Genomic DNA, 12797 nt, shown 5'->3' with positions numbered 1-12797 from the left:
AAGGGGGTGGCGACTGATGAGGGAAGCGAGATACCGGTAGAAGACGAGCCAGAGCCGCAAGCGAAGCCAACGGAGTGGATGTTGAGGTTGCAGTCACCCTTGTTAGAGTTGTCGCTACCAGAGGGCTTGCCATGAGAGAAAGAGACCGAGACGGCACCACCACATTGCGTGTTCTTGACAATGGAACCACCAGCATTGCAAGGAACGCTGTGCTTGCAAACGGAACCGTCAGGCATGTTGTAGTGGCAGTCCACGTTGGTGTTGTAGGTGGAAGAGATGTGCATCTCGGAGATGGAGAACTTGTTCTTCTCGCCGCTGCATCCAATAGAAAGGCTACCAGCGCCGTTCTTGGATGAAGAGCCGGAAGAGCCCCTGGAGGGAAGCTTACCAGAGACGCACTTCGAGTTGAAGGTACGCTTGGTCAGTTCATCACGCTTCGACTTGAGGCTGTTGCATGTCCAGCCACCAGAGAAGGTGTTGGCACCGTAGCTAGTGACGGGGGTACCAATGTTGAGGCCGGTCCAGTCGTAACCCTTGTGCTGCTCAGCCGAACACGTAGTATCGGTGTTGCTGCAGGTGCTGAACTTGCCGGCATCAATCAGCCAGGGGAAAGTAGCAGAGGCCTGCTGGACGGCAAGGCCAGCCACGAGGAGAGTGGCGGACGTGAGCTGCATAGCTCTGATTTGACGATTATGGAAAGAACTGATAAAATGGACAGGAAGCTGCCGTGGTGTGTAGCAAAAGACAAGGGAGTAGAGAAAAACGAACGACTCTAGCTCTCCAGCAACGAAAGAATGGGTTGGATATGAAAAGAATGAAAATCGACTGAGCAAAAACAGTCAGTGTTGGAGGGACATGTTCATACCTTATAGACCTTTCGCCTCTTCAATCTACTGGGTAGCATGGGATATTCGGGTGCAGAGTCAGTGTGACCTGGCACGAGCGCGATGCGCTGCTGTCGCATGTTTGGCCATCAGTAGTCGACCAAGCAAGCCATGATCCGAGCATGACCACCACCAAGGTCCAGTCTAATGCAGGTACCAAGTCATAGAATACGGGGCAGAGCGCAGCCAGCGTTTCATGTGGAGTTGTCGAAGAAGCGGGAGATCGTTCACCGGAGAAGGTCTTCCTCGTGGATAGTGATGCGATTCGTTTCAGACTCAGCCGAATCCGTTCACCCCGGAGTCCATATGTCTCTCTCTGGAAGTCCTGCAATCAAGAGAAATGATGATAGGCTGTTGCCCATCAGATTCCGGGAGACAGCATTCTAGGCTAGGGCAAATCATCTGCTGCTATTTGCGTCGCTGGCGACAGACCATGCGACGACTACTGGTAGATCTGGAGATAATGCACTTTGTTGTAGTTCTTTGGCTATGCTCTTTTGATGGATGTGGTCAAAACAAGAGTTCAACAGTCATGCATCTCTGTCAACGTTCCTCCAAAACGTGAAGAACCAGCTGCGATTTGTCGACCGCTGCAGTGTGCACCAAGCGAGACGCCGGCTGTTCTGGTCCAAGCTTCAGCGCCTCACAGTCGAGCGCCTCACAGTCGAGCGCTTGCCGTTCTCTTTGATCCGGCGGTGATTTCATCTTAATTGCCGTCTCGCTCAATTGAGACACTTTTACTGTGGCAGTGCTTCTTCAGTCTTACTCAGAGAGTGACTACTGCCCACCACGAGGCTCGTCTATTGGTAAAAGGCTTGTGGACCCGAGAGACCCTTTCCGGGTGAAGCGAATCGACTTGCAGATCAGGGGCTTCTTTGCTCGCTAAGGATGCGTCCATCTTCTATGCGGTCGAACAGCCAGGCCATATTCAGAAAATCTGGCATATTACTACATCTTATGGCCAATGTTCACACCCAGGTAGGCAGCTGGATCTGACAGACTTGTAGGAAAGAACGTTGGAGGCGTCCTTGCCTGAAACGTTGGCCTCTCGAAGTCGTGCTTGGCATCAGTTTTGAAACACAGCGAGTCCGAATCTGAGAGCATCCTCGGATCACATTGAAACATGCCCTCATGGCTGTCCATCTCAAAGTTTGGAAGAAAAAGTCGTCGGTACAGCTTAGGGCCAATATTAACCGCGTGCTATTTACGAACTATTCGAAACAATAGAGCGGCTCTGTGAGAAAGGCTTCACCCGCAGACGACCGAGCACGAGGCCGACACATGTCGACATAGACAGTCGACTGAGGACACCGGTCTACCGAGATCTTTGCCATCACAAGATCTGTCTCGTCTGGAGGCCAATAAAATCATCGAATCTCCATCCGTCTTGGACGAACATGCCGGCTCGGCGTCAAATCTCTCGTGTCTTACCAGACAGCAACCCTCATCTGCATGCTCGGCATCTCTCATCACTCGGCCGAAGCAATCTATTGGTCGCTTCGTCTTTCTGAATCACTTTGCATCGCGCTTCTTTGCACTTCTAGGTCTTTCGCTAATACCTACCTACCTGCTCGATTGGGTCTATTGAGCGTCGGCCATCACTCCACGTATCAGGTTCGCGATCATCCGCTTGAGTAGGTGCATAGATCCATGCACCTCCCGTCATGCCGCTCTCCCGACTTCTGCTCTCGTAAAGCTCTGGCCATCTAGACTTCTCACCGATGGTTGCGGTAGAAAGGGTATATCAATCTTGCCCTTGCCCTAGTTAATTCCGTCTTGAACAGAAAGTCTTCACTCGCGTCTTTGTCCCAAACGAAGACAAGCCACATCCATACAACAAGCTACTGGAGACACGGACAGACTGCTTTGGCGAGGGAAGCCTTGAGCCAAAGTCAGACCCTGTCGTTAATGTCTGTCGTAGATGCATCTTGTTTCACCAGTCTTGAACTGGACCAACTAAGGTATCGTTGAGCACGGCAGCAAAAGAAAGAATTCTCTGATCAGCAAAGCACTGCTGCTACAGTTCTAGATCAGTCGACGGCTGAACGACAGCAGGATCTACTCCAGTAGATGGTTTGAAACTGGACAGCTGCAAATGCCGCCATACGAAGAACGATCGGAAAAAAATATCAACACGGTATATAGGATGTCCGGATCGCTTTCGCAGCTGTCAAGACATGGCATCTGCTGTTTTCGAGTTACCTACCACCATAAGGTATTAATGTTGTACTCACATCCGTGGAAGTGGCATATAGATACCTTGCAGCACTGGCAAGCATTGGACCTCGAGCAGTCTCAACGGATCACCATATTGTCACTTACGCATATGATGCCAGGCTCGGATACATATTTGAAAGATCAAGGGCATCTTCCAGCCCGGTAGTTCATCTAAGTGCGTTCATGCTGCAGATTAGGTTCCCCGTATCACAACATTTGTTCTTCCGATGCACCTAGATCTACGATATCACCCCTCTGTCCCGTAAAAACTGACCGTCAAATTCAGCACTTTGGAACATGACCTCACTTCTACTAGTATTGTAATCATCCGGTCTTTTGACTTTTGTGGTGAGAGTTTCGATATTTCACGTTTTGCTTTCTCTGGGGAGGATTCAAGCCAGACTCTTTGTTCATGGAGAAGGTTCAGAATTGCATGTTAGCCAGAAGGATTCGTCGCAATTGATAGCCATACCACCGGCTTATGATGATGAGATGCTAATAGAACGACTCGACAGTCTATCTCCATGATCTGGCTCAATGCCAAAGTCCAAGAAGCTTGTGGCTGTTGAGTTACTAATGATCAAATCAAAGATTGCTGGTCATGGGTACGACCCTGCTCGTGGTGCAAAAGAAGCAAGAAATAAAAAATAAAATCAACGAGAGAAACGATCAAGTGAATAGAACAGAGGATCATAATTCGCTTTTCCATCATGAAGAACAAAATATCTAAACTTTTCACATGTTTCTTCTTGTGCAGGAGAACAGTATATCTAATGGCCTCCCCTACTCGTTGTAGCCAAGAGCAGAAAGTTCCTTGCGAACACCCTCCTCAGTGGAGATCTTTGATACCTGTGTATTCTCCAACTTCTCACCACCAGCCTGACGCATCTTCAAATCGTCGATGGCGCGCAGCTTCTTCAATAGAGCGCGCACCTTTTTATCTTGACTGGACTCGACGGCAGGGCTGCTGACAGTGACTTCAGGTGCAGGGGCGGGTGTGGGAGCTTGCTTGGCGGGTGTAGAGGGAGCTTCGCCGCGGTGGGATTGACCGCGGACGGGCCCTTGCTGTTGACCAGACTTTGATCTACTGCGTTCTCTGCGTTGTTGGCCATCGCCATTGGCTTCGGGAGCGAGACCAGAGGCTTTGGCTTCGGCTTCCTTGGCTTTCTTTGCTTCTCTCTTTTTCTTGTTCTTGAGGGCTGCTTTGCTGAGGTTCTCATCGCCGTCAGCGCCGGCGAGACTGACGCCGCCACCGGGGGCAGCGCCTGCAGCTGAGGGGTCGGTGGGCTCGGCACCAGGGACCTCGCGTCTTCTAGGGCGGGAACCGAAGCCATTAGCTCCGATGTTAGCGGAGGAGATGCCCTGGTTGATGAAAGCGGCACCGCCTTCGTCTTCACGCTTGAAGTGCAAGGGGGTGGAGGAGCCACGAGCACCAGGGGGTCTGTAAGCACCCACAGGCTTGGAAGGGGCCTTCTTTGTGGCAAGATGGGCGGCGGCAGATGCGTGGGGGGCAGGCACATTTGCCAGGGGATTGCCGAGAGGGTGCTTCTCGATGGACTCGGGACGCCAAGTGACGTGGTAAAGTTCGTTCATCTCCTCGTTGTATAGGAATGAACCGGAGACGTGCCACATGCGAATGCCGTTGTCAACACGCAGACGGGGGCTGGTGGTGGCGGTCAAAATGTGCTGGCCATCAGGAGACCACTCGCAGATACTGGCGTTGCTGGCTTCGATGGTCGAAACCTTTTGGTAGTTCTTTTCCATATCGTAAATGTCCATGGTACCAGCCAAGTTGCCGAAACCAGCGACAATGACGAAGCGACCATGAGGAGAGAAAATAATGGTGTTGCGAGGACCAAGGTTGAAGCTGTGCTGGGCGACAGCACGTTGGTTGAAGATGGTGGTCTTAGCAGGCATGTAGCCGTAGACGACACCAAACTCCTTGGAGTTGGGCGACCAGGAAACGTCGTGGATCGGACCGTCCTTGTCCAGAGTAATGCGCGAGTCGAATGCGCCGCTGGAGCTAAGAATGTACATGTTGGTCTCGCCGTAGTAACTCTTGTTGGTCTTGTCGACATCGGTCTGGGCCAAGACGATCAAGCTGGTGCCTTCGTTGTTCCACTTGAGCTGGACCTTGTCGGCCTTGAAGAAGGTCTTCTGAGAGACGGGAGAGGTGAAGTGGGGGACGTTGAAGACCTTGACCTGGGCAGGCATACCCTTGCGCTCGGGCACAAAGACAGCAATGTTGGCGTTGCGACCCTTGGACAGAGCAAAATCTTGAACACCCTCAACACGCAGCTTGTTGTGGACGTTGGCCAGGTCTGAGGCCTTGTAGAAATGAACCTCGTTGGTGACGGAGCGAGCACAGAACTCCTCGTCCAGGGTGTACTGCAAGTTCCAGCCGGTCTGGTTCTTCTGGACGAACTGGCCAACGACTTGGCGGTCGGTGTCCTCTTCGAGAGTACGCCAGACCTTGAGGTTCTTCACGGCGTCGCCGTTCTCGTCCTTGGTGGGTCTCTGCCAGGTGATGATGTAGGTGCCATGGGGAGAGAAGCCCAGCTCGAAGACGTTCTGGGTGGGCAGAGTCGCGACCGTGTGGCCTTGTGCTGCGTCGACCACGGTCACTCTAGACGATGCGTCAGTTTGTGGGTGACAATTGGAAGAGGGAATAGACTCACTGGTCGGGAGAGGCCCAGGCGAAGAAGCGGCCGTCAGGCGAGTAGACACAACAGCGGAGGTTGCCCTCTGGCTTGGTGAAGCCTGGGAGCGCTTCATACGCAGGCGCGGCGTTGAAGAGGCCGACACCCTTAGCCGTGCGATCTGCCACAGGTCAGTCCAGTATTCTGTTTGGCCGTCTGATACCAAGGGCGCGTACATGCGAGTTGGGTAGGTTGAGCCATGGTACTAATCAAAGCCACGGGCTGCAATAAGTTCGATCGTGAAGGGCTGTGGGCGCGGATGCGGTAGGCAGGCAAAAGATCCGAGTTGCGTGGGCTAAGATGAACCAAATCACCTCAGAGTATAAGAGTAGACGGCAACACTGACTCCGGCTGGTATGTGATACTCGGGAAGCGTAACAAGGGAAGGATTGGAATATTGTGACTGGACTCAATTGTGACGTTGGCGCACCCACCTGCCAAGCACCGCCGAAACATTCTGACCATTTCCATCGGTAGAGAGCAGAGTCATGGGCAGTCTTCTTTGACTCTTGTGACCCGTGAGACAGGTCTGTCACCTTTCAAGAACATATTTCCAACATATTTCCAACATATTCACGTGGTCTATACCACAAATCAAGCTGCTATATAAAAAACTCCATCACAGAGTCCAGGAGTCGTTCAATACGCAAGCAGGCGTGGACCGTGCAGCAAGCGCCCAGCCTTGTCACGAGCTGTTGATTCGTTGCTGCCACGGTTGCGCACTCCCGTCGTTCCTGCGTCGCACAGCTTCAGAGTCGTTCCAGCCTCGCTCGAACCCCCTACGCTCCTCATCGTACCATCGTCTATCCACCTCAAACCTATCGCCATCGCCGCGGCTTTAAGCGCAGCTCTCAGGTTTGGCACGACCGTTTCTCTCACTCTCTGTTGGTTCAGTTGCACAAGGGTTCCCTTCGTTGTTCTCGCTGGGCGCTTCCATCTCAAGCCTCTCTCCACCACTCGTCTAGAGTGTCCTATACTCGCTGCACCTTGCCCACAGCCTACCGCCAAATCTTCGCAGCACCAGCTCCCCAGATACCAGCTATTGTCAACTTTGACTAGCCGACATCTCTTCCGCGCACACTCATCACCCGCACTCACCAGCACCACCCTCCGCTTTCTCTACCAGTACCACCACCTTGCACGATCCCCATCTCGATCGCCCTCCGTCCCGTCCATCCCGATCCCGTTTCCTTTGGACTTCAGCACACTCCCCCAAGTGTACGTAAAAGAAGCGAATAGAAGGACCTATACACAAGATTCTCGCACAATCCACTTCCAGTAGCGTGACTATTGTTGTGCGCGCTTGATATCACCAACAATGTCGACTTCACCAGCTCCCGCAACTGCGCCTTCGCAAAAGCGGCCCCTCGAGGAGCCTTCATCGCCCAATGGCCCTACCGATCAGCCCGATGCCAAAAGACCTGCTCTTGACAAGGTCAAGGACGAAGAGCCAGTCACAGACGCCGCTCCTGCATCGCCTACCGCTCCCGATGTCAAATCCGAAGTCGAGTCGTCTGCTCCCGCTGCGGTCACTGTGGATGCAGTGAAGAACGAGGAACTTGGCGAATCCCACGGAGACACAGTCGTGCTTGATGCTCCTCCCGCTGGAATGCCCTCGGCCACTCAGGTCTTGGAGACACAGCCTGTTCAATCCACTGCCGCTAACGGCGCATCCGCTGGAGGTCAAGATCAGTACTCAGCACAACAGCAGGACGAGAGCAACTGGTTGCACATCAGAGCTATCATATCGAGTGCCGAAGCTGCCACAGTCATTGGAAAGGGCGGAGAGAACGTAACCCAGATCCGCCGCATGAGTGGTGCAAAATGCACTGTCAGTGACTACTCGCGCGGTGCTGTTGAGCGTGTTTTGACCGTGAGCGGTCTCGTCGACGCGGTCGCAAAGGTAATGTTTGATCCAAAATTGCATCTCTGATTGCGACTAACAAATTGCTAGGCCTTTGGTCTTATCATCCGCACACTGAACAACGAGCCCCTCGAAAGCGCTTCGACTCCTCAATCCAAGACCTACCCTCTCCGCCTGCTGATCCCCCACATTCTGATCGGCTCCATCATTGGTAAAGGAGGTGTCAGAATCCGTGAGATCCAAGAAGCCTCTGGCGCTCGTTTGAACGCATCCGATTCTTGCCTGCCTCTATCCACCGAACGTTCGCTTGTTGTCTTGGGTGTAGCAGACGCTGTCCACATCGCAACGTACTATGTCGGCAGTACTCTTGTCGAGCAGTTGACCGAGCGCTTCGGAGGCCCCGCTGCTTCAGCTTATGCTACGCGCAGCGGCGCCCCCGCAGGTGTTGTGCCTGGAGGTATGCAGGTGGTCCCTTATGTTCCTCAGCCTGCTGGTGGACAATGGGGACCTCCAGATCACTTCCGCCGCCAGCCTCCTACTCAACGCGGCCCTCCTCCTACCGGCTACGGTATGCAACAACAGCATCCTTACGGCGGCGCGCCCACACCTGTACACGCTCAGGCACCTGTTCACTACCCCGCTGCATCTCCGAGACAGCCATACGTCGGTGCAGGTCCTCATGCTCCCGCTCCTCACGCAGCTGCATACCCTGCCCAGCCCGCCACAGCCGCAGCAAGTGCCGCGCACGCCGGTCCTCCTCAGCAGCCCATGCAAGGCATGGTGCCTGGCCAGCCTCTGACTCAGCAGATCTTCATCCCCAACGACATGGTCGGCGCTATCATCGGAAAGGGCGGTGCAAAGATCAACGAGATACGCCAGCTCAGTGGAAGTGTCATCAAGATCAACGAACCTCAGGACAACAGCAACGAGCGTCTCGTTACCATCACTGGAACGCAGGAGTGCAACCAGATGGCGCTCTTCATGCTCTACTCTCGTCTTGGTCAGTAATGTGAATTCATATCCGATGAGTGAAATCAAGAGGCTAATTCGTCAAATAGGCCAGGTTCAGGCAGGTCAAAAGTAGATGCGAAACATAACGAAATTTCCGGCGAAATGATCACCAGGCCGCATTCGTCAGTGGAGCGGCATTGGCATGAAAAAGTGGACGATAGGACCCGTGAAAAAGGCGATCTTGGAATGTATTTTTAGTAGAGGCACGCTGTTGGCCAGAATCGGAGTGCCGCGAAAAGGAGAAGCAGGTACGACACATTCCATGCAACGACCCATTGTTCACCTAGCACCCGGGTTATCCAACATCGCACGGTGATTTGTGATGTGACGCCAGTAATACAAGATTCTGATTACGATTGAAGATGGTGATGATGAAGAACAGATTTACATTTATCGACAAAATACAAGCAGAGAGTGATGGCTGGACATGATCGCAGGATGTCATTCCTCTCAGAGCAGACACTTCAGGTGCAACACCGGCCAGACGTCCAGGACCAAGATTTCCGCTTTCAGACACTCGAGCAAACACGAGGTGTGGTGAACAAAGCACCCAACGCATGCGACAGTAAGTCATGAGCATCGATTGTGATTGATTTAAAAGTCTTTCACGTGCGGGAGATCTGCCTGATCGTTTGCTCAACATTCGACTCCTGATTTCACGGCGTGTTTCGGGTTCGCTGGCGTTGGTTGGCACTCGGGACTACTCACACTCGTTTGTTTGACTTCAACTTCTCGATCGACTCAATTACTCACGTTGCAAAGATATTCTCCACATACCTTCACGTCTTTGAGTTCTTGAACAATACACGCCTGATCGTTTTCAATAATAACTCAGACATTGCACAAGAGCAATGACGACAACCGGATCCAACACTACACCACCGATGGCAGACACACCTCTGCGCGGGACCGGAGTGCGATATGCGCCCACACCTCTCCACCCGACAGCGCGCGGCACTATTCGAACGAACTTTAAGAATTTCCACGAGGTCGCAACCATCGTGGTAGGAGGACAGCACGCACCAGACTCAGCAGCACGTGGTCAAGGACAAACATCCTACACCATACACAAAGATCTCTTGACTGCCGAGTCGCCCTTCTTCTCGGCTGCTCTCAATGGCGCCTTTGCGGAAGGCCTCGATCAGACTGTGCATCTACCTGAAGAGAAGCCAGAAATCTTCGAGTGGTTCTTGTGGTGGCTGTACACGGGTTCGCTAACCTCACCCACATCGACGAACTGCGAGATCGAACCAAGACGTCACAGGCTGCGCGCTATAGATGCCATGCCTGGGTTTCCCGGTCACCAAGGACTGCCACAACATGTGACACATACAGATGGAGATCTTCGTAACTCGCAGGGTTCGCCCAAATACTTCCTACTGCTGGATCTGTACGCTCTGTCAGACAAGCTGATGACAACCACACTTTGCAATCACATCGTCGATACGATAGCGCGCCTATCCGAGAGCACGAACTCGGTTCCTACGCCATCAGACACCTGGATTCTCTACGACAACATCCGTGACAACGCCCCGATGCGCAAACTGATACTCGACCTCTTCGCGTACAAGAAAACAGACAAGTTACTCGAGAGCCACAAAGACGAGTGGCACCCACGCTTCCTCAGAGAGCTGGTTGTCAAGCTCAAGCGACCCGGACTAGAGTCGCTGGACAGACATTCGTTGACACCCTGGCGACCACTCACCTGGCAAAAGTCAAAGGCTTGCGAGGCTTGCCGAGAGCTACTTACGCCTGGGATCAGCAGTGAGAAGTGTGATATCTGCGAAAGAGCTTTCTGTTGTAGTTGTGCGAGTGCAGGTAGGACGCCTGGGCTTGGAGGAGACGTGGGAGCTTGTAAGCCATGGTTGAAGGGCATGTGCTCGAGATACCATGAGCATGCCCCTGGCGAGGATGAGGCCAAGAAATGCGGAAGGTAGCGGGTCGAGCGAAATCATGATGAAGATCATGTACAGGGAGAGAAGAACATTGGACGAAGTGGAGGGGAGACAGATGAAAGAGGAAATGTTCTCTCAGAGATTTGCTGGAGCGAGAAGACCCAATCTGGAAGGATAGCTTGAATGTAGCTCGACCATACTGTATCATTATGGCACAATATCTAATGTCGAAACACCTTCAAACCCCCTGGGGGACCCTGAGAGTCGAGTGTCATCAAAGTGTCAAAAAGGTGGGTCGAGTGTGGGGAAGGACGCAACAAGTCACCGGTGGTGGGGGGCACCTTCCTTAGATATACAACCCTCTTTCCCAAATATGGTGCACAACATAGATACAGGCGCCGCATCGCCATCGCTCAAACTGACTAGTGCTGGGGCACCGAGCCCTCTGCGTTCTCCCCTCGGTAGGAGAGACAGCAGAGACATGGCATCGTCGCACCGCCAATCGTTCAGCGAGCGCGGTATTCCAAACTCCCCACGCCAGCGCAATCCCTCGTTATCGCAGCAGGCCATACAGGATCTGATTAACAACCCGCCGGTTGGTCGCAAGGATGACGCTCTTCCCAAGTTCGCGGGACGCGACTGGCGCAGCATCACTCTCGAAGAGATCTTGGTGCCCGACGAGGTCCGCTTTGTCGAGGTCGACAACACCATTGAGGCTGCAACCAAGGTACCATACCATATCTGCAACTTGACTGGAGCCTTTTCTGACTCTTCTTCAGCTTTTGATTGAGTCTGGATCGCCCAATGTCATCCTCATCCGTGAAACTTCCTCGACCCGCGAGGCGATTGGCCAATTCGACTACGACGACCTCAACGCCTACCTCCTTCTCGTTACCGGTCTCGCTCGCCCTCAAGACTCTGACTTCGATCAAGTTGACAAGATCGTCTCTCGTGCACGCACAAACCAACCTGTAGAGCTCGGCCATGTCAAAGACCTACTCGGCCGTAAAGAGACACCTGCTTTCTGTGACGCCTCCGCCACATTGTCCCGCGCTGTCGAGATATTCGGTGGTGGTTGCCATCGCATCATCGTACGCGCACCTGGTTCGCAAGACGTAGTGGGAATATTGAGTCAATTGAGACTTGTGCGATTCCTGTGGGAGAACAGAGCTAGCTTCCAGCCCGTCGAGCAGCTACACAATCGTTCGCTGAAGGAGCTCGATCTGGGCAGTCACAAGGTCATCTCGATCAATGGCGATCGTCCACTCAAGGATGCTCTGCTGCTTATGCACAGCGAGGGTATTACATCGCTGCCCGTGCTCGACAACCACAAGAATGTCATTGGCAACATTTCTCACGTCGACATCAAGCTCCTCACCAACACCTCGGCCCTTCCTCTCCTCGACTCCTCTTGCATTCATTTCATCACCGTCATCCTCTCGGAGCGTGGTATGAACGATGGTCAGGACTCGTATCCTGTATTCCACGTCAACCCAACCAGCACACTCGCTCACACAGTCGCAAAACTCGTCGCAACCCGGTCTCATCGCATGTGGATCGTCGACGCCCCATCACCCACTTCTTCTATCCCTCCTTCTCCACACCTTGGTCCTTCGGTCACAGCGCCTCCACCGGTGCTCTCTCAGCTCTCGTCCACAACCCAAGGCCCACCGTACACACCAGCTACACCCAACGTGTCTGTATCCGCCTCGTCACTACCGGGTGCGACGCTTGGAGGCCACTTGAACGGTGTAGTCAGTTTGACAGACTTGCTCAATTTGTTTGCTCGCATGTCTGGACTTAGCCCTCTGGATCCGGATGAGACTAGACGTCGACGTCGCAGGAGCAGCAGTCACTCTTCCATGCAAGCTAGTGTCGACAGCTTCAGAAGCAGCGTTGATATTGGCCGTGCTGGCAGTCAGCGCAGATGAGAGCTTGTATGACTGTTGATCACACTCACTTTTGCCGTTTTCCTTGTCCCTTTAATATTCTTCATGGTGTACGCAGCGGTGGCGTTTTCTTCGATTCAAGGCAGTTTTATGGTGGCATGCGATGATGCTCTTTCATCGCAATGGGAGATTTTGATTTCTTTGATCATAATCTATGAGGGGTGGGTGGTTTCTGCGAAAAAAAGGTGGAACAAACTCAACAATTAGAAACTGCATGAACCCGATTTACTTACGGCTTCTCTCTGAACCTCTGAACTGTTCGAGTGTGCTTGTAAAGA

At 53.0% G+C, this 12797-nt stretch overlaps 4 protein-coding genes across 4 annotated transcripts; 3 read left to right on the top strand and 1 right to left on the bottom strand.

The window, feature by feature from the left end:
• Window positions 1–3884: 3884 nt before the first annotated feature.
• M436DRAFT_56069 (eukaryotic translation initiation factor 2A) lies at window positions 3885–6001 on the bottom strand (the record flags this gene model as incomplete). The annotated part of the gene is made up of 3 exons (XM_013568248.1): window positions 3885–5727; window positions 5780–5921; window positions 5977–6001. 3 exons carry the CDS (start codon window positions 5999–6001, stop codon window positions 3885–3887), a joined length of 2010 nt encoding a protein of 669 aa, XP_013423702.1.
• Window positions 6002–7118: 1117 nt separating this feature from the next.
• M436DRAFT_55722 (uncharacterized protein) lies at window positions 7119–8672 on the top strand (the record flags this gene model as incomplete). Its single annotated transcript, XM_013568190.1, has 2 exons — window positions 7119–7703; window positions 7755–8672. The coding sequence occupies 2 exons, from the start codon at window positions 7119–7121 to the stop codon at window positions 8670–8672; spliced, it is 1503 nt and encodes a 500-aa protein (XP_013423644.1).
• Window positions 8673–9559: 887 nt separating this feature from the next.
• M436DRAFT_76090 (uncharacterized protein) lies at window positions 9560–10612 on the top strand (the record flags this gene model as incomplete). The annotated part of the gene is made up of 1 exon (XM_013568336.1): window positions 9560–10612. The coding sequence occupies one exon, from the start codon at window positions 9560–9562 to the stop codon at window positions 10610–10612; it is 1053 nt and encodes a 350-aa protein (XP_013423790.1).
• A 331-nt stretch (window positions 10613–10943) lies between these two features.
• On the top strand, window positions 10944–12501 carry M436DRAFT_55902 (uncharacterized protein; the record flags this gene model as incomplete). Its single annotated transcript, XM_013568223.1, has 2 exons — window positions 10944–11297; window positions 11350–12501. The coding sequence occupies 2 exons, from the start codon at window positions 10944–10946 to the stop codon at window positions 12499–12501; spliced, it is 1506 nt and encodes a 501-aa protein (XP_013423677.1).
• Between the last annotated feature and the right edge of the window lie 296 nt (window positions 12502–12797).

The sequence above is a fragment of the Aureobasidium namibiae genome, assembly GCF_000721765.1.
Source record: "Aureobasidium namibiae CBS 147.97 unplaced genomic scaffold scaffold_20, whole genome shotgun sequence".
Taxonomy (NCBI): Eukaryota; Fungi; Ascomycota; class Dothideomycetes; order Dothideales; family Saccotheciaceae; genus Aureobasidium; species Aureobasidium namibiae.
The sequence above is the reverse complement of the archived record's forward strand: the minus strand, read 5'-3'. Positions and strand labels throughout refer to the sequence as shown.